We start from the raw sequence: 22,726 nt of genomic DNA, 5'->3' as shown, positions 1-22,726 counted from the left end.
CAGATTGTATTATGTACTATTCCACAGCTAATCACAATCACTAATCACTAATTCAAATACACCCATCATCATTCAAGCAAGCCACAAGCAGGCACCCCTGTGCACCAAGGACCAGTCTGATGCCCAATGCACATTTGTGACTGCAGGGAGGATGAAACTAAATCATATCATGAATTCAGCGCTGGAGTTCTTTTATGACATTGGAGGCTTATATTATTTTGCAAAAACTGCTGACAAATTTTATTATTCAACTCAAGACCTAACAAGATTAAAATACAGCTTCTGTGCAATTTTATATCACTTGGTTACTGTGAGTGGTCACTAAAGTGGAAAATAAATAAATAAATAAATAAATAAGAATCAGTATTCGCTCAAACAAAGTTCTGGCTCTTTTTACTCTGTAGCTCCTGGGAGATGAAAACAACAATATCGCCATTTGTGGTCTTGAAAGAAAAAAGAGAGAGACCGATAAAAGCAGCAGCAATAACGAAGCGATTTTTATCACAGCTTAAGGCGAGTGAGTGACTTGGAAGAGCAGGAGGGGAGACAGCAATACAAGTGGGCAAATGAGAGCAATTGATATTGCGGGAGGAGAACAAAAAAGAAAGGCAAATGCCTCTGGACATGAGCCATAAAATCTGGATGAGGTGCGGCCGGTGAAAACCTGACAGCTGGACTCTGGGCTCTGATAACAAAAGAGGCTTTGATGTCATCATTAGCATCAGGAGGGATATGACAGGGGCAACTTGGGAACAGTCAGCCTGTATGCCTGGCCAGGCCTGTGACAAATCAGCTGGTTAAGAGCTGTCACAGGCAGTGGTGTGCTACTATATCTGTGTGTGTGTGTGTGTGTGTGTCACCTATATTATTAAGTTATGCTGTATTGTTAGATCAATGTCACGTTGACTGATTCCAAACAGCAGCAGGAGAAGCTTCAGAAAGTCAGTGAAAGTTTCGTTCTCGTCTTCATCAGCTTGTAGCTTTAGTCATGTATCAAATGTCAGTGCAGCTTGACCTGGAAACTGTAGGCAAGAGGAAGCTTCCTGCCTACAAGTAACTAAAATATCAAAGCAACATCACCTTTACTCTTGGCATGCATCAACACAAACTCTTTTGGATTTTGTGCAGCTACATCCACTGCAGAGATGGAAAAGTTCTGAAATGTAAGTTCAGAAGGTAAGAAGGTAAAAGATGACTAAAGGCCTGGACAGCATGATATTAACCACAGGTTTAAATCTTCTCTGCAGAACACAGATTCAGTAATCGAAATAAATCGATAAAGACCATCGAACAATATTCGACGTCTGAGTATTATTTAAACTCACTGCTAATTTCTTTTATGTTTGTGCATCTTTATACCAGTAATTTTAGCTCCTTTTTGACCTGTTTAAAATGTCAGTATTTCTGAGTGAAATACTGTATCTTGGTACACTTCACTTCTGCTTTCAACTGCAGTGCTGTGCGCCACTTCACCTGAAGAAGAAGGTCTACACTGCTGCCAACACTACAAAAGTACTCCTGGAGAGCTAGAAACAAACACGGACTGGATTGAAATAACAGGGAAACTCGGCACGGCAGGCCTGCTGATTACTGACACATACACACACACACTCACAAACCCACTATAAATACACATGAATAAACTAAATACAAACCCGCTGCTCCAGAGACTGATGTCTGAGGCATAAAAACATAGCTTTACACACACAAACAGAGAAACACACCCATCTTTTCAGAGAGGGTAGAAGGGTTTTATACACACACACTCATCACTGTGCACACAGCCAGTTCTACTCTCTCAAACAGACACACACGCACACACGCCAACACACACACAAAGCATAAATGCTCTTTTCTGCTGTGCTGCTTCAGATTTCAGAGAGAAATTCATCTTTTCCGTGCATATAAGCATTACACACACACACACACACACGCACACACACACACACAGTACTACACACCCCAAATTTCAATCAATCTGGTAGCTATCAAATGTTTAAGCTATAAAGCCATCCACCTGCTCCCTCATTTCATTTTAGTCTGGCCCTTAGGCCTTGGGCTTTTTTTTTTTTTTTTTGGCAAGTTTCTCCAAAACTTTTGGTGTTGAGCAGCCCAATTTGAAAAAAAGTTATTCTAATTACTGTACTGATTGAAGGACTTCATGATTTCTACTCCTTGATGGGGTATTAAAGAATCTCCTCAAATTGGACTATATTTTGTTGAAAGTTGCAAAGCTGTAACTGAGACGGCTCAAATGAAACGTTTCAAATTGTTGAAATTTACTGCATCATCTCCAGACTTTTATATGAGACAACTAGAGATAAGGTATAATGTATATTCAAAGGCAAATTTTTGACCTATCAAAACAAAAACCATGCTCATGACCCACACATGGATAAAAAATAGTGCTGCCAGAATTTGTGATCTGTGTATAGGTAGCTCTCTAGCTTTTGTGAAACAAAGTCTTGGTCGGTTAAAAGTCAAGGGAGAGAAATTCTAACAAAACAAAAAATTTGGATTTTAGTGCAAAACAGGAAGAAGGATGGATCAACAGGAAATCTGGTCTTACAAACATCACCACCGTGGATCCAGCTATTTGTAAAGTAACAGAAACTGTTAAAAGAGAGAGCAAAAACAAACTGTGTGGGTGCAGCACAGAGACCTCAAGAGGCTCATAAACATCGCTCCACTCAGAATAACAAAACATGATGACAAACAGAGGTAAAGATGATGTGGGTGCAGAAAGAAAATGAGATTAAAACTTGACAGAGAACAGGACAAAAAACTAATCATGAGAAGAGAACAATGGATGAATGTAAATGAGGTCCAACTAAGATAACGGTGTCACTATATGGTATTCTGAGCCATGAAAATCAGTTTCAGTTCTGCACTTCTGACCACACGGCATCACCGGATTATGACCAAGGTGACATTTTAACCACTAGAGAAAAAAAAAAGAAAATATTTTCTGCCGATAAGTTGCCCTGGGGTAAGTGTAAGGTAAAGGTTGCATGAGTGTTGTGGTGTTTCAGCAGTTTGTCATGTTTTTGCTTTAAAAAGTGAGCAGAGAAATCAGGGCAGCCTTTTTTTTTTTTTTTTTGCAGTGATGGCCGACTTCCTGGAGACGGTGAAAACCAGTAATTCACACAAACCTGCAGTGTAATGGGCTTTCAGGGAGCTTTCCTAGGAGCAATGACACAGACAGTCCAGGCCTTCGACAGACACTCGCACACAGTGATGCAGACCAACACTCACTCACACAGACACACACAGTCTCAAACTCGACCTATTCCCACATTTGTAGTGCCTGCAACTCAGCTTCAGCCGTGAAAGCACTGTGTCTTTGAAGGTGGAGAGTCAGCGCACAGCTTTTGGCTGTGGCAGCATCAAATCCAACCCAGACACAGAATCAGGACCAAATTATGGCCCAAAGGTTGGAGGGTGACAGGAGAGCGGGATAAAAAGAAAGGAAAGAGCCAAGCAGAGAAAGACAGAGTGATGGAGGCTCTTCTAAGTTGCTACTGAGGTCATGGGAGGCCAGGGCTCCCTTTGTTCCCTGTAGATAAAGAGTGAGGTTGGGTGTGTGTGTGCCAGCACAACACAAAAAAATCTTAGAAATAGGAGGAATGATTGACTCCCAAGGAACAGAATACTGCTATTTTCTGCAGAGTTTACCGTCTTTAGAGGCAGATATAATTTTTTTACAGCCTGAAGTAAATTTTTATGATAATCAATAAAAGTCATGAGGGGACAGTATATTTTATGGTGGAAAAGGGTTCCACAGACCTTTCACTAAACCCCTCCCTTGAAAAGCCGACTCTTTTCTAATCAGACCACACAAAATCTCTGAACCTCTGATCTCTAAAAACACCTGCTAAAATCCAATTCATTCACTTCAAAAACGAGTCAGGTGGAAGCATTAAAAATTCAGTCGGAGACGGTTTCAACCAGCTCATGCAGCTGATGTTAGTAAGCATGACTGGGCACAGCTAGTGTACCAGCTTTGGATTTCTTCACATGCCAAACTGATGTACACATACAAATAGTCCACATAAAACAGAAAAAGTGGACTGTAGTGTTTCAGTATACAACCAATAAAGGCTACTGCTTCTTTTAAAAACACAGGGACAATGCAGGTTGTCCAAGGATGCTTTCTGCTAATTATTCTGCTAATTCTCACTTTAAAAGCATTTTAGCTGGAAACATGAAAGGTGTAGTGCTTAAAATTTAGCGGCATCTAGTGGTGAGATTGCAGAACGCAACCTTCTGAGCACCCCTCCACAGCCCATCCATTTTCTCATTTCTCATTTTCATTTCTCATTAGCTCACCTTGTTCCCGATGGCTTTCTTGGGCGGGAAGTTGAAGGTGTCCACCTGTGGGAACTGGGTTCTCAAGTGGTTGTGTAGCTCCCTGAACTCTGTGTAACGCCTGTATACGTTCCACTCATTGTCCAGGATGCGGATATACACCTGAAAAAGGACAGAAACATGATCATTATTAACACCAGCATGTCCAGATTTCACCAAATCTCTTACTCAAATCAGCTAAATATAACAGTGTGGAAACAAACCGACTGAACAGTTGGTTAAACCAGCATCCTGCTATGAGAAGCAAAACTAAATTAAGATCAGGAATAAAAATTAAAAAGTAAATTATACCAATAACATGCTGTTGTGTAACAGCTTTTTTTTTTAATCCTTCAGATATTAGCCCTTTACAATAAATTAATGAGATGGGTGAAGGAACGACTTCCTCTCATCCTTGTAAATGTGTATTTTCACTTACATACTATAACACATAACAGAAGAAGAGACTGTGCTGCCACCATTTCCATGGACCATTAGCTGCTTTATTCAGACTCACGAAAGACGGAGGGAGCACAGAGAGAAGGAAAGATGAGCCCATTACAAAAAGGGAGGGGGAGATGGCTTCCATTTTCACCGTAGAAAATGAGGAACACACAAAGACAAAAGAGAGAGCAAAAAAAGCTTTTGAGAATTCAATTTTAAAATGCCTGACCATAAAAACATACAGACTCAGGTACATGAAAACAAATTGATTCTAACATTGACCAAAAGTACCCAGGCATAGCGCTCCCCTACCAGGCAAATAAAAAAATAAACAAAGGCAAAACTGTGCCATGATGTTGAAAGGCATGTTCCCATCGAAGTCATGAAAGCATAAGACGGTACATGGAAACAGTCCAGAAACAAGAATGGATTCAAGGAAATGTGGTATAGATCTTTCTCTATCTTAAAATAGCAGCACCTGCCCACACCTAGACTCAAACCGCAGATGCTGAAAATACACACCAAGAGCCATAAGCCCTGATTGGTAGTTACCGTCAATGTAATTTTTCATTCTTTTAACCTTGACTTAGGCTTAGTGGGAGATGAGGTAGACAGAACAGTGCTGTGCTTCACACTTCCACACAGATTCCTACTGAGCTGCCCAGTTACAGTCTGCTGAGCTGCTCCACTGACGTGCATCACTTTAAAACACCACAACAGCAGCTGCTGAAGGAAAAGAAATCTTAAGGCGCACGCACACGCCGACAGACGTACTTGTCAGTGGACTGACAGCATCTGAAACTGGCTCCCTCTACACCTTTATGACATCAACAACTGAATAAGCAGTTTGAGGAATTGAGTTCTAAAGCTCTCTTTTTCCATTTGTCACAAGACTGCAACGTTAACATTAGACAGTGAAAAAAAAATGCACTGCTGTCACATATTTAATTATTGCTAGTTAGATATATATATATATATATATATATATATATATATATATTAGTGCTTTTGAAGCCTTCTCAAAACCTGTGATTTTCTAATTACCATTAGACACAAAGCACTGTACAGCTGAGGTAATAAAACAAAGTTGGCAGCTCATTAGATACCCCAATCTACAATAAAATCAGTTTAATACAGAAGTCCTGGGATTAATCCTTCCTCCATGAATATTAGTATACTGGAAGACGGAATTGATGCTGCAGTTTGGCATAGCTACTATAAAAAAAATAGGCAAAATGTGAAGGGATCAGTAAACAAGATATTTGACTCCACCACAAATACCACAAATGTCTACTTTGCAGTGGTGCTAGTGGAAAAGCCTTCATTATCAGGGAACCACACATTTCTGTCTAAAATTATCTGCCAATCCATGTTGAGCTGCTGCAGTAAAACATTTGCACTGCTGGTAGTGAAGAGGATCATTAAAATCAGTGGAATGCATCCTCTGGGGACCATGAATGTCAGTACAAAATTTTATAGCAATCCAACCAGTTGTTGAGATACAGGCTCAGGAGACTAACAGACCATCATTGTCGTGTTACTATTTTTGCATTTTGGTATGAGTTGGTGGTATTTAGGGCTGTGACTGTCATTATTTAGGTTTTAGACCACTCAAAATACATTTATTGTCATGTCTTTTCAGAAGTGGGGACAACAAACTGTCAGAGCTAAAGGAACGCTCAGCATTTTATACCCATGTCAACATTAGAGAAGTTTTGACTAAAATGGGTGCAAATGGGTTATGACAGAATTATTTGTTTTGAGATGACACCTTCTTTATTCAGTGATCCTTTGTGCATTAATGTGCAGCTGAGGTTTCCTGACGAACGGGAAAAATGTGGCATTTTGGACAGCCACAAAGAGGAGACTGACAGCTTTTTAGCCTCCCTAAATGTCTTGTTGTTAATATTTCAGCATCGGTGACAGACATGTCTAGACACTGTTAATATTATAAAAAGACAGAAGAAAACTTATACTGAGAAGTATAAATGATCTAAATTATCTAGCACCGTTTAAATGGATATCTACTGAATAAGTGGGAGGTGAGAAAGTACACCAAGATGTTTCTTTTCTAATCCTGTGCCTCTGTGTCCACTTTATCAATTAACACTTTACCTACAGTATAATCACAGAATAGTAGACTAATTTGTTTACAGCGATATAAACAGATATATCCGGAATTAAAGTTTTCCTATGTGAAGGCCGAGCCAAATCCCTGGCATAGGGAAGAACAACCACTAAAGAACATTATGTACAGGAATGATGAACACAATGGGGGCAGGGAGGGTGAGTGGTACAGTTTCAGCACAGACAGCTGCTGAAGTTTGGCCTGTTTATTCCAGGTCAGCAGTTGCGGCAGTGACTGTGATATGCAGCTCAGTGAGGCAATTAAGGTGCTTAGGCTACTTCTCCTCATAGGCACAACTTGGTCAAATAAAAACACAGACACGCTACATATATTTTAAGAACCAGAGTAACTTGCACTTTCTCAGGCTATAATTATCTGATGTCCATTGTAAATAAACTCTGCAGAAAAAAAGAAGCTCTTTATAATTACAATGCTTGACTTGACGATCACATTTTTAAGTTTTCCTCAGTCTCTACAGTAAATAATCCAGTGATAGTTTTCTTTATGTTGGAAACAGGAACTAACAGCTACTGTAATTCAGCATTCGTTTAGTTTGCTAAAATTTGCCCAGTTGTGTTGATGTGGTCTGAGGAGAGACCCACACTTCCATTTAAAAAAAAAAAAAAAAAAAAAAAAACCCCAGGAACATCTTTTAAGAAGAACAGCTGCACTGCACAGGAAAGACCCAAATGCAGCAAATGACAGTAGTGGTTGACAAGATGGGACCAGACAAGGCCACTAATGGACAGGAGACTTGTCATCTCAGCACTTCATGTCTATGTCTGACCACCAGAAGCACATCGAACTTTTCAACTTCTTTTTTTGCAAGATAAGAGAAGCACTGGCTTGGTGTAGTCTGGTTACGTGTGTGTATGTGATATATGTGATATATCTTCCATCTGGATGAAAGTGATAGAGACTGGGGCTGACTAAACTTGGCTGTAATGAAAACCTTATTTGGGAAGAATCAAAGTCCCCTCTGCGGAAATACATTCACACCGTGACAGTTTCAGTTTTTTAACAGAAAATTCAGAAGAATCAATCACCAAGTCACCAAAACAGTTTCAGCAAGTAGATTAACTACTCCCATATAATCTTCATTCATAAATCACAACTTTAGTCTAGACTTGGAAAAAGTGTTTATATTTACATGAGCAGAACCAATTTTAAAAAATCACCTTCATTAAGTGCAGAAAAACAGCAGAAAGCTGAAATACCACACATGCACATCAGCCACTCTCAATGCCAAAGTGTAGACCACACCGAGCAATTACTGCAGCATTAGTCTGAGAGCTACATGTAGACATTTCACCACGTGTTCCTTGCATCACTGTTCAGCTGAGGAAAGCAAGATAGATCTATTTCAGAAGACCCCAGTCTGTTGTTCCCTCATCTGACACCCAGGCTAGTTCACACTGTGGTACAAACCCATTTTCATTACCAGACTATAGTAGATGCACATGGCAAAATATCTTTAGGTACCACATGTTTATATAGACACATGTTGTCTTTTGGATCTGAACACACATTAAGAGTTACATTAGCAAAGATGTGATGATAGAACCAGCCCAACGTGTCTGCAGCTCCTCTGACATCAAATGGTTCCTCACATGGCAGTATTCAGCATTCATTAATCCACTTCACACTGTCTCATTGGCAAACTTATTTATGGCAATGCATTAGGCTCTGCACAGCTAACAGCCCCCTCCTCCTGACTAATCAGAAATAATCTTTCATTATCTCTGAAAGAAAAAAAAAAAAAAAAATCTTGGCGACATCTAAACTCCAGCGCTCTAGAAAATTTGAGCACCGTCGCTGTGACATCTCCAATAAAAGGCGTTTTCAAACAGGGACAGGGTGTGTAATCATGGTGCAGACAGACCTCATGGTGATGGGTTTTGGCTGTTGTTTAAAGCCTGACTATGATGGACACAGTCCTATTGTCAGTATTTAAATAAATAATAAAATCATCTGAAAAAGCATAATAATAAGACCTCAATGAGTGAACATAAGGAAGAAAATCCATGGTTACAGAAATATAAGCAACTGGGGAGGCTAAAAGTTTTTTTGTGGTGAGGTGCTGTAATTTCGGTATATCCACTCTTACAAAATTGACCTAAATCAAATAAACAGTCTGCTGCATTCAGTCTCAGGCCACATTGTAGCAACATGAAAGAAAGACCACGTCATAATACTAGATAATACACAAAGTTGCATCTATGTCTCTTTCACAGTGGATTTCTCACCGTGACACACAACAACCTTGTAGAAAAAGAAGTCTGGAAGAAGTGCTCACTGCAGTATGTTGAATCAAGGAGCTGTCTACACAGTTGGTCCAGTGCTGAAATGTTAGGCTGACAATCCCAAGTATATAATACAGAACTGCCCAGGAACTTAGACACACAATGTGAACCAGAATGATCCTGGTTCAAGTCCGGCCACTGACCTTGTATTTCTCTCTGTCGTTGCCTCTCCAGTGCTTGTGGTAAATGCTCACAAAAATCCACAGACAATTAGCTCTGACAGTAACACTGTCAGAGCGACAGCAGCAGCTTCAGCCCTCCATTTGTGTCTACACATCACGTATTGTGGAGGGTGTACTGTAGGTCACCCAAGGAGCTCTCAGAGCCCGGCACCTAATTGCTGCAGTTAATGTGCTCAGGACATACAAAAACCACGCAATTAACATGCTGCTGGCAGCTGAATCAGCTTAGCTTAGCACAAAGATGGGAACCATAGGGAAAACAGCTACGCCGTCTCTGCCCCAAAAAAAAAAAAAAAACAACACCTAAATGTACACCTCCCAGCCTCTCTAAACCTCACTAATTAACACATCATATTTTGTTTGTTTAATTTAAGCAGAATCCAAAGTGAACAAAAAAACAAATTGTGACTTATTGAAGGGGGTTATGTGCCAGAATGTTTCCCAGCCAGAAGCAGTGATTTCCTGGAGTTTGCCAGGCAATCACCAGAGGCTGGGTCTAACTATCTAACTAGCAAGACAGCAAAGAAGTGTGTCTCTCAATGCTGAACGGTTTAAATACTTTTGAAGTAGAGTCTCAACATTTTGTAGCAAGTCTTCAGGTTGTTTAGAAAACAGAACATTCCTATGAAGGTCTCTAAAGCCACATGAAGCTGAGGAGAACATGCTAAAGTGCACATTTAGAAGAACCCAAACACTCATTTCTGTGGCCTCATCCGGGGTAACAAACACAGCACGACATCTTCCTGAGGGAAAGAGTTCTGGTGTACTGTGAAATAACTTCAGAAATAAAGATCAGAAACAGGACGCCTGTGAGTGGATAATTGCAGCTTTTTCTTTGCTTGACATTTAACTGGATCTTTAGCCTGAGGGGATTCCATCAAGCAGGTAGAACTAGGAGTTTGTGAGCCACAGTTTAGAACTTCAGAAAGTGAAAAGGGATAATGATGTCTCTCTCTCTCTCTCTGCTGTATCGCAAGACCCTCGTCTGTTGTTCCCTCGTCTGACAGGCAGACTAACTGTAGGAGTTCAGACTGTGGTAAAAACTGTGTACAAGCCCATTTTCAGCACCACAGGAGACCCATCCAGACAGCCCTCCTGCTCACTTCACAGTTGGAAGACTACGTAAATGCTAGGCACAGACGTAAGACGGCTGATGTCTTCTTTGAACAGTGCATGACATCTAAGAAATGGTGTTTATACATTATTATACGCTGGTGTTTGGAGGTGTCTTCTACATTGGCTATAGTGATTTGGACTGTAATTTACGCAGATTCAATGAAAATGTTTCTGCTTCGGATCAGATCCAACATGCTCCGTTTGACTCTGAAAGAAATGTAACACTTGAAAGTGTTGATGAGACCAGACGGAAACAGAAGGGAAACAGAAAACTACACTAATAAATGGCAAAAATACTAAGCAAACAGGTTTTCATCACCAAGCTATGACTTTAACCTGTGAAAGACTATTAGAAAAGAGGATCACAAAATACAGAAACCATAGAAAAAGATACGAGGTAACAAGATGTCATAAAGGTGGGTGTTTGTGTGTTTTGGCCAGAGAGAGAGAGAGCAGAAGAAGAGAGTGAGCTAAGTCAATCCAAACCAAAGGCAGCAGAGCCTCATGTTACTACCCTCTCTCTTCACAGATCATTGTAGGCCAACACATTTGCACAATTAGGCATTAAATAGAATCCATTTGGAGGTTTGAAGAGGAAGAAACAGCAGCAAAGGGCCACAGAAAACACAGACCCGACTGTATGTGTGCATCTTTGTCTACTGCCTGAAGCCCTTTTTCATTTTCTTTGAAAATAAACTGTAATATGAGCAGTGATACAGCAGTCAACTTGGCTAAACTCATAATTGACAAAAAAAAAAAAAAGTCCTCAAAAAACATGGTTAAGAGCCGACAGCCGAGCTACATGTGGCAGCACAGTGGTCCCATAAATTAAAATGCTAACATCAGGGTGCTAACATGCAGTGACAACATACTGTCCTGGAGTTTAATATGTCAGCATGCTAACATCTGCTACTCAACACAAAGTACAGGTGCTATTGACGCAAATGTCACCAGTTTCAAACTGGAGCATGAATCAAATGACAGGACCAATTTAAATTCTGATCTCATGATGGGATTCAAACCTACAAATTATCCTGAAGGACCATACACCTTTGTACAAAATTTCTTACTAATCCAAAAGCTGGTGCTGTCTGAACCAAATTGGTGGACCAACCCACTAGCTGACCGACATTATGATGCATTGAGCACATCCATCCATCCATCATCTATACCGACTTATTCCTTACCAGGGTCACAGGGATCTGCTGGAGCTTATCCCAGCTCTCTTTGGGTGGAAGGCAGGGGTACACCCTGGACAGGTGCACTGAGCCCCTTAAATAAAATATTTGAATAGTGATATAGTGATAACCAACATGGCTAAAGTGAAAGGGAGGAATAAAAGACTTTGTTTTACTGACAAGTGATCCTTGGAAAAGATCAGAAAGGAGCCCCCAATCCAAAAGCAAGTAAATTATTGTTTACTAGTTAATTGATCCAGGAACTCCTTAAAATACTGCGCCTTAAATTCAAAGAAGTAAAAAAAAAAAGCAGTGAGGCAAAGAAAACAATAAAATGAGGCAGAAAGAAACCAAGAAAAACAAGAACACAGAGACAACGCCAAGAAGAAAGGCAGAAAGAGAGAGGGTGATTACTACCTTGACTGCAGTAAAGGTATTTATTGTAGAGCTCTGCTGCTCCTGACATCCTACAGAATTAGACATTGTGAGGAGAGGAGCCAGTGAATGCAGATGAGGAAGGGAGGGAGGACGAAGAATGATGTTGGAGGAGTAGAGAGGAGGAGTAGGAACTAAAGGCATTCAAAACAAGGGGCAACTACAGTTGAACCAGTAATAAAAAAAGAAGAAAACAGGTGGAAGGGCATGAACAGAAGGAGTGAAGAGGAGGAGAGAATGGAGGTGCGTGGTTGGAAAATAAACAGTTTTTGTTGATGAGTGTGCATGCTTTTAAATTATACAAATGGATGATTAAATAAGATAATGAGTGTCTGATTGAATGACTGAGTCCACAAAGAAATCAAGAAGCAAAACAACTGATAACATCATTGTGGCAGCATGATGAAACAACGGGTGGCACTTCAACCAAAATAATCCAAACTCCATTGTTCTGTAGCTAAGGGGAAGCAAATGAAAGCGACGAGGCTGCTGCAGCAAACACAGACCACTGCTTTTGATGAACCTGATTGATGGATTCAGTGGTGCTGCTGGGAATATAATACTCTTTATATGATGAACCAGACTCCTTCCTTTGGACCAAGTCCGCTCTCACCATCCCCTCGGGTCTTTGGTTGTGCATGTAAACTGTAACTACTCCCCATCTACCGATAAAGGCTGAGACATTTATTTTCACAGATAAAATACAGGCATTCATCCTTTGTGTGTCCTACACAGTGTCTCTGGTTGTGACAGGTTGCAGGAGGTTTATGAGGTATATGTGAGCTGTTAAAACACAGAAGAAGAAAGTCTCTTGTACCTGCCTCACCAATTAGGGTACCTTATCCTTGACTTGTCCTCTCACAGCAAGGAAAGGTTACAAGACATAACTTGGCAAATGAGGAGCTACATATAAGTGTTTGCCACTGACAGGAAGACTGAAGTAGACACAGTGTCATTACACCCTGAGTATAATTTAAACCATCTATATACATACTGTATGTACACAGTTGTATGTAACTTCAAAGAACAGAAAGCAATTAACTTGTAATTGCATTAAACACTAATGGCACTTGCATTAACACTTGAAGACATCTAATTATTGTGATTGTTTACTGGACAGAATTTGTTCGTTTATTTTTCCTTAAAAAAAAAATAATCAAAACATGTCATGTGCCCAGGATTGGCCAAACCTTCGAAAATAGCACCAGATGAGTAATAAGCAATGTGCCTACCAAAAGATCACTTTTGTGTTGCCTCCTTTGGTTTGTTTCTCATTTCAAACTATTAACTGAATTAAAAGAGAGTGTGCTTGGAGGGTTTTTCCTCACATTTTTACCAATTCACTATTATATATATTCACAACTCAACTTAAATGTGAAAGGGACCTATTATTAAAAGTATTCTGATTTCTATTTTACTGTTTAAATTCAAGAAAATGGCCCACTGCTAATCACTAACTGTATATTGGTGCTTTTGACAGAGACTCTTGTTGAAACCAAGCTTTGTTTTATTACATATTGCTGGTTAGCAAACTGCATGGGCATGGACATGCATATTTGCACCCAGGAGTCAAAACAATGCCAACACAAAAACACAAAAAGATGACAACTCAGAAGTAACTTAATAGTTTTCAGCCACAAACATGGGTCTGTTTGCATAATTTACTGTACAATAACAGCATCCTGGCAATTAGTACTTGGAAGTGTGAGTTTTTAAAGCAACGTGAAGCCAAACCCTCTGTGACCTAAAAGCTATTCCTTACAGAGCAAACTTTCAAAAGTCATGACAACCACAGACTGTACTGTTTTTAAACCTGCTATATCTGACTTTTTTTGCCATTTGTGGGCAGCAGAAACCAGCTCTAAACCCAGCATTTACATGTCGGTGCCTCCGTCTTTTAAGTTCAAGTGAAATATCTGGCTCTGTAGCTGCTAAATTCTCCACTATGTGCACCTGGCTACAGCAGCTGTTCACCTAATTATGCAACTGTTAAAGAAGCCAAATCCCATGTGGTCTGACTTTTGAATATTGTGATGGCCATGTGTAAATGTGGCTTAGTTACCACAAAGCTAAAAGTCATATTAATGCAAATGACGTAATGTTATGCTCATCTACAGAGAGAAGGTGAGGCACACACAGTACAGTAACGCCTGGATTCTGGTAGTAACTGCAGCTTCAGGTACAAGACAGGAGGTTAAATGCTCATCGAGCATGCTGGACAATGATCGAATCCCACCAATTTAAAAATATAGCTGCAAAGGCCAAGAGGCTGCTTCAGCTCCTCTATTTTCCAGGCTCTTTTCCTCACGCAGAATAGCCATCAATACACCAGGCACTGTAAAGCTTTTTATCACACGAGGACTCAGCACACATTCTTTAAGAGCAACGGGTGGTAGCCAGATATAAGTGCTCTATGTCTAAGTTGGAAACCTAGGAAAAATGGTCTGATGCCACAGCAGGAGGAAAACAGAGCAAGCCACAGCTCTTATCTGCATCTTTTATCACAATTACTTCTCTTATTCTGTTCTCATCTCCCACTCCCTTCTCCTGTCAGCTCTCTGCCTCCCACCACTCCTTTTTCCTGTCCCTTCTCAAACACTTGACTAAAAAACTCAGTCACAGTAGGAGAGGCTTTCTTTTTTCCCCTCTTTCATGTGAATGAATGAACCACTGAGTCCTGAGATTTGACTGTGAGTGTAGTAAAGAAACCAGTGAGCAAATGAGTGAGGGTAAGGGCGGGGAGCTGAGGGTGTAGAGCTGAATGGGACAGAACAAAAGAGGGGAGGGGAAAGTGGAGAGATGGAAGAAATGAAACCTGAGAAGTAGAATCAGACAGATGCAAAAAAAAAATTAAAAAAAAATGGGTAAATGCAAATTGGGAGTAACAAGCATGAGGAAGGTGACTGAGCAGAGCAGAGATGGGAGGTGAGGCAGAGACAGACAAATGACACCCAGTCCAGATCTAATAAGGCATGTTAAGGCGGACGTAGAGGTCTTCACATTCCCCCTAAGGAATATCATCACCAGCTAAATCCTGATTCCACCACCTCTATCCCCACATGGAGAGAGAGGGCTGATTTGAGTCCCCTGCCCGCCTATCACATCCCATTTCCACCAACTAGTGATGCTTAGCTTAGTCTTAGCTGTGTTAAGTAAGATTAATGTAGATGACTTAGAGACAATGATTCCCAATGAAAACGACTGCAGCACTTATCAGCAGCATCTCACCTCATTGTACAGGATTGAGGGATCGTGCAGCACAATGAAAAATCCTCTGAGTGGGATACAGTTACACCAAATTACAGGCTGAACAGGTATATAGTGTACACAATAAAATACTTGTACAATGTCATGGATTCCAAAAACATTGTAGTCCAGTTTTTTATGAGACTCTCTGCCTGAATTTGCTGTATTTTGCACTGCACAGCGCATTGCAATATTCTGAGTATTAAATGAGTAGTTAACATTGTCTGATTGAGGTTTTACTTGACTGATAAGAGCGATGAGACACAGCCAAAATCCAGTATTATCCATCCAGTTTATCTAGACCTGATTATTGTGTAGGGTTGCTGGAGGCCAAAACTTATCCCAGTAGGCAATTTTTAGAGGCATTACCAGTTATTGAAAACATATTTTTGTCCTTATTAAAAACTAAATCTGTCATGATTAAAACTGTAAACTACAACTCATCTTGTTACAATGGAAAACCAAGCAAACACTGCTATGAAATACCACTTTTTATATTATAGATTTTTGCAAAAGGAAAGTTACAGCTGATATTTTGTCATCATATATATATATATATATATATATATATATGATATATATATATATATATATATACATATTTATTTGAAGTTGTATTCTATTGTACTGCTTTATATTGAATCCCTCTCCTCCTACTCCTAAAGGATCATGGCTTTAAAGTCCTACTAAGGTCAGTACACGTCCATCAGCAGCTAAGCATTTTGTTGAAGTGCCATCAAACAAGACACTGAACCTCCCTGTTATGAATCACCCTGGATAAGAGTGATGACTTAAGGACCTTAAATGGAACGGTAATGTAAATTACACTGATGCAGAAGTTGGTGTAGCTGTGCTGCAGTGTACAGCAGTAAAAGCAGCCTCTGTGTCTTCCAAAAAGTGTTTAATCAATGACTGATAGATGTAAGACCAAGACAACGATTGTAATTATCATCATCATTGTAAAGCATTCATCATTACCATCATCAACATAATAGTTATCTCCCTCTGTCACCAACAGCCCATTATCATAACCATAATCACTTGCGTCCACATCCGCACACATTCAGATTCCTATATGAGCACGGCGACACGCAGACACACTGAAGAAATGCACACACGCTCATCAGCATTATCTTAAAACAGAACATCCATCTGTCTTTGAACGCAACACCAGAACACACACAGCTACATGCACACACTCAAAGTTCACATTAATACATATGGATGGATTATCTGATCTGCATAGCTAAGGCAGTCCATCACTGTGTGGTCTGAGCCTCTGGCTAATCAGAGCAACTCACACTGAGCAGATCTGGATGTAAAGCTTTCTGCCTCACCAGCCACAAGTCTCCCAAGTAAACCCAGCTATACACAATTGCTAATATAGAAATTAAAGGTGCTAACACATTTCCAATGCTGCATTCCTCTCGGGGATGGCAGTCCAATGCAGGCAGCGGGGGCACACGTTTCAAAGTGTGTCAGCAAGAACGTCTCAATTATTCATTGAGTGGTTGATTTATGTGGTTTTATATGGTGCATATTAAAAGCTTTGGGAGGCGCAGGGAAGCCAAAGACAGTTTATGTAACTGCTATTAATTGGGACCTTCCAGCCCTCGCTTTCTCTCAGGGTACAAAAACAGCTACATTTAAAGCTACTGTACTATGCATGAAGACAAGCATATGCTGAAAAGATAATACAAAGGTGCTAAAAAATGCAGTGGACATGTGCGTATACCGTACACTTTTTACTAACAGTATCTCTTAAATTGAACGCACTTCTAGAGAAAGAGAACAAAGATGTGACTAAAGGAAAGAGGACAATTCTGAGAGTGAGCACAGTTATAGCAGACATTACCCAGCCTCATTAACATAATTAAAGCAGTGAGAAGTTTGCAGTGAGGACCTGAGTTTGTGTGGAAATTACAGAGTGAGTTTCTTTTTTCCTTTTTTTTGCTCATTTAGAATATATGTGCATCTATTCAAAGTATATGTAAAACAGCCAGTGAGTTGTAGATCAGAAATGCTAGTTCTCATTACTGACATGCTGCTATTTTTTTATATAATGTCATGTACATACACACTTCTCACAGTATTACAAGACTTACAGTGCACAGTTCACATTTTTGTCAAGCTCAGCGTGTGAGTGGTTCAGTAATTTCATGGTAAAAACATTAATGAGAGCACTGCTCTATGCCTACACTTTCCTCTGAATTGCTGCATCTATGCCTCACAAAACATAAAAACATCATTAATTTATTTTGCAAGTGGTCATTTCGAAGAAATGTTAAATGTACATTTTAAAAATGGTTTTATCTGCGTGTTGCACTTTAATGTTAATCTAAATGTCGCTGATAAATGCACAAGTACAGTCCCTCACTGTCTTTGAATATATCTGTGATTTTTTTTTTTTTTTTGTTTTGTTTTTTTTGTCTGATGTGGGAAGTGGCATAAGGTTTAATGTGTGATTCACTGTTGTTGTCAAACTACTGTGGAGGTGGGAGGGTCCCACTCGTTTTGTCTTGGAGCTCATCATCAAGAGCAACACCATCCCCCAACCTGTCCAAAAATGGAACATGTTTGGGAGAAGGTTAACAAAAGAATGAGAGCGAGGGCAATAAAAAAAAAAAAATAGTGGGGCTGAAAAAGAAAAGAAAGAAGAGTAGGACAGCTGTGTAAAGTGGTACGAGGAGAGGTGGATGATGATGAGCAGCTAAATTGATGAAAGGGGTAGTAAACACAGCGAGTTCACTGAGCCAAAGCTCTTAAAATGAAACTCTTCCACTTCACGCTGACCTAACACCACTTGCATGTTAGCAGTGTGTGTATGTGTGTGTGTTTGGGGTTTAGTAGCAACCTATCTAGTTTTTTAAAGCTACTTGTATACCAGCTGTTCCCTCTTGTGGATATAAACTGATGCGTTTTGGTGTGAAGACGTTTTTCGGTGTGTTTTGGTTAGTGATGCCCTAATTCAGCAGCAGAAAACTAAATTTCCCAGGAGTTCACAATACCAACATCGCGTGAACTTATTCTCCAAAAAACCCCAATCAGTGTACAATTGCAGAGAAATAATTACAATTATTTTTTGTCTCTTCTTTGTCAGCAAACAAAAAGTTCATCACAGCTCAGTGATGTCAGCTGCGTTATAAAGAACCTATCCCTCCCACTGGTGCAGCACCACAGGTAGGACCCACAGTAATCAACAATCCGAAAGCTCCTATCAGACAGCAGCACAGCAGTGAGTTTCTCAGCAGAACTACCCCACAGCGTCTGGGAAGAACAACGTGAAAATACCTTGAGCCAAACATCGTGGTTTAAAGTGGCAGGCTTTATGATGTGTTGTATATGAACGTGATTTGACTTATACCAGAACTTAAAGCTCAGAGGCCATCGCTCTCACCTGGAGACACGGTGCGAAGTGGAAAACATGTGGTAGAACACCTCCCACCACATTCCAGTGTGGCTGTTTGAAATAACTATGAATAACTAAATGATAAATAACTATATCATCGTGAACGTGAGCTTTAGCCAACTACAATATTGCAAACCCACTGTGAACACCCCACCAACTGGCCAGCTCCTCATTTCTGTACAGCTCCTGACTTATGTTCTTTCCAAACCTCAATATCTGCCTAAAATACACAGGTAATGACAACACACACACACACACACACTTCTCCACAAACCAATGACTCCTCTCGTTCGTTGATGGCATGAAAATGATGCTTCCTTCTCTCCACTCCATAATAACCTCTACTGTTGGTATTGTGTGGGGGAGAGACGCTGATTTCCCATGGCCGGTATAATTCTCTCATTATTATGGGTTCAGAAGGGGAAAAGAGGCACAAGGAGGCTTGAAGTCCCAGAGGCACAGCTTGACACAAAGAGCAAAACTAACTGATAATGGAGCAAATCCATCAGTCTCTCGCTCTCCATCTCTGTCTGTCTCTCATCATCCAACCACAGGCCTTACTGAGTTTTAGATGGAAGTCATTTCACAAAGAGGCTCTGAAGAAATGCAAAAAGAGAAAATGGGAGCGTTAACCCCCACCATAATGCCATGCAATCTGGGAAAGTGAGGGAGAGGAAGCCCTAAAAAGATGGGCAGAGAGAAGCAGGGATGATGCAGGAGGGAAAGAGATGAAGCGGGCATTTAGGAACACACACAGCATGAGAGGCGGTGGTTAGACCAGCCTTTCCTTCTCTCTGGTGGACTTTAGCAGCAGCATAGAGCTGTTAGCGTGCTTATTATCAACCACAAGGTTGCTGCGACCTGACTTAGGCTCCAGCTTCTAAAATCCCATTCACTCTCTGAGCCTCCCAAAACCCTCTGTGGCATCGGCTATGGCTCATTGCGTTCATCATTGGTTCAATTTTGCAAGCATATGCGTGTGTGTGCAAGTTGGAGAATGAGAAAAAGATGGGGGGGGGGGGGAGCCTATGCACCCACTTGAGGGTGTTTTAAAGGAGACCCCTGCCTTCTCCTCATGATACACTCAGGTCTTTAGGAGTGTCGGCTCAGTGTTCAATCACGACAACAACCTCACCTTAACAACAATGACTCTAGTAACCTTGGCCATCCATTAGCCTGTCTAAGAACAAAAGCTGTTTCCACAGGGAGCCATTAGACGAATATAGCTCGGGGAAAAGGAAGAATCCAATACACCAGATGGGCTGCGTTTTATACCAGCTCCAGAGCTGGACAGCAGTCTCATAGAGACTGTCACTGAGAGAGAGAAATTAGGATAAATCAGTGCAACACATGAAAAAATGTTCGGGTTCAATGTTGGAGTCAATCCATGAATGTAAAACTGCAGGTGGACACTGATTATTGCCCAAAGTTTGGCAGATACCTGAAACATATGTGCGAAGACTTTCGTCCAAACTGTTATCAAATTTAACTCATTTGAAGACGGTGGGATTTCCTTAAAGATAACTCTGATAGCAAAATATTACTGTGCTATTTTGAATGCACATATATAAAATATTATAAGAACAAAACATTAATACATAGTGTAACTCATTAATCTTGGGTTCCCTTTATAGGAAGTACTTTTTGGATTGGATTAGAAAAAACAAGACTCTTTGAATAAACACCTCATAGCAGCAGTAGGTATTTTGAAATAAGCCAGGTTTTTAAAGATGAGAGGTTATTTTGCAGAAAATCTAGCGCTGATTTGCACCTAAAGAAAGACACGAGCTGCCTAGTTTGCATATTATGTTAGTGCGACGTGAGTCTGTAGTGAATCCAAAACTGTGTGTTTCTGAAAGCACCTTTACGATGCACCCTCCTGCCTAAAGTATAACTAAGCTCCCAAATTGCAGGGAATAAGTCATTTTCCCAACACTGTGCTGCATTTTAAAAAAGCTGCTTTCAACTAAGCATTTTACCGCCACCAATACCAGAAAATGCCAGTTCCAAGTCATTTTCAACACGTTACTGTAAGAAAAGCTCAAAAATTTTAATCAAAGTGTTTTCACTTCAATAAAGAACACTGATCTGTGAATCTGTGCAAAAAAAGTTTGAGGCTGAAGATTATGGACAAGAAGTATTTTAAAAAATGCATCTTATTTACTATCGTCAATGCTTCTATCCTGTCGAACAGAGAATAGAGATGATTTCACGTAAAAAGGTGTCAAATGGCTCTCAGCTTGAGTCATGAGTTGAGAATTGAAATCTATTATGTATAAGTTGAGCCGAGCTGAGCTCTGCAGCCAGCCAGACCTGACTATCAGTTCGAGCTGAGGACGTGTCACCTGTCTCTTCCCGTCCCATCTGGTTTCCCCTGACTAACATTACAGTTGTACCTGCTGGCTACAGAGCAGATAACAGCACAACCTGTGTGTGTGTGTGTGTGTGTGTGCTATTCTTGTCTGACAAGCAGTTCTATATAGTGTGAACAAGAGTGTCCACTGTACATGCTCATGTTTCTATGTATCTAAGTCGTGTGTGTGTGTGTGTCTAACCTGGACTCATATCAGTTTCTATAAAAACCTATGATGTGTGTCTGTGTGTGTTTTCTTGAATCTTTGTATATCTGTACGTGTGTATTCATCAAATGAATATTACATTTGTGTCTCTCCTACACACTGTGTGTATATCCATGTGTAGCAGAGTGACAGTTCGTGTGAGTGTGTGTGTGTGTGTCTCTGTCTCAATGAGGGGACTGAATGCCTGAGTGTCCGGGGGACGGCTGTGGTGCGAGAGCTGAGGTATAACACCTTGTTAATGTGACAGACAGAGTAAAACAGTCACAGAGGGAATGAGCCACCGTTGTCTGCTTCAACAGATACAAGAAGCAGCAGCAGCAGCAGCAGCAGTTCGGTGCAGGGCTCAGAAACCACTCTGTTAGTTAAGTACAGTTGTGATTTTATCTTTGGTGTAAATGCTGCTCCACTAAGACTTGATTCCAAACTTAGAAGTGGCAGAGACTGAAGTGGGTCAGTATTTTGGGATTGAAGAAATATTTGATGAGGCACCAATCAATGACACACACAGCGATATTGAGTTTCAGGACAAGACTAAAAGAGAGTGTCACATTAAACCACTACCACTAAAAAAAACACACTAAAAACACAGTATTATTTTGTTACATTTTCTTTTCTTGGCACTCTAACAAGGGATAATGTTCTAGACAACACTTTTTAGCCTCCTTTTCTAAACACTGTCGGACTATTAACTTTATGATATGACAGGCGGGTATTGGAGCTGGTCTTTGGAAAACTCAAGTATACAGCCAACCTAAGAAAGGCCAGCAAGGTGTTCTGACACATTCAATGCAACAATGCTAATGAACACTGATGATGAGGTATTCATGCAAACTTGGTCTAATGTATAATTATTTCAGGGTTTGGTCATTTACTCTCATTCTATGGCGTAATGAAACCCTTTCCTTTGTAGTATTAGTTATATTTCAATCCAAAGATGATCACAACATGTCTTTGTCCTGTCCTTTAACTTTTGGCCATAACATAAATAAATCAGTACCTTGTTATGAAACTACTCTTACCTCCTAGACCAAAGCCACTGCTCAGACAGAGCCATATAAATTTGTCTGAAAGTACCTGATAGACGTGGTAAGCGTTGGCTGCTCTGCCCTGCAGGAACACAGAGGGGATCCACACGTTGATGAGAGCACGATGAGCCCTGAGTGACACAAACAACAAACCGTCTTCACTGCCGTCGTCATTATCATCATCATTATCATTATCACTGGCAGCAGCAACATCAACAGTGTGTCAGCACCGTGCTTGGACAGCTACGGCAAATTACAGCTCACTCTGGTAAAACGCCACGAAACCTAAATTGGTCATGAACTGGGAGTGGAAGGAAGGAAATGTGTGAAACCA

The 22,726-nt window shown here is 40.5% G+C and overlaps 1 protein-coding gene across 1 annotated transcript in view; it reads right to left on the bottom strand.

The window, feature by feature from the left end:
- Positions 1–22,726, bottom strand: part of snx29 (sorting nexin 29) — a 102,800-nt gene that overhangs the window by 13,342 nt on the left and 66,732 nt on the right. The window contains exons 18-19 of the mRNA XM_026315599.2: positions 22,442–22,523; positions 4,330–4,470 (exon numbers count right to left, since the gene is read on the bottom strand). Coding sequence (XP_026171384.1) covers positions 4,330–4,470; positions 22,442–22,523 — 223 coding nt within the window. The remainder of the gene's footprint in view (positions 1–4,329; positions 4,471–22,441; positions 22,524–22,726) is intronic.

The sequence above is a fragment of the Mastacembelus armatus genome, chromosome 19 (genome assembly GCF_900324485.2).
Source record: "Mastacembelus armatus chromosome 19, fMasArm1.2, whole genome shotgun sequence".
Lineage (NCBI taxonomy): Eukaryota > Metazoa > Chordata > Actinopteri > Synbranchiformes > Mastacembelidae > Mastacembelus > Mastacembelus armatus.
The sequence above is the reverse complement of the archived record's forward strand: the minus strand, read 5'-3'. Positions and strand labels throughout refer to the sequence as shown.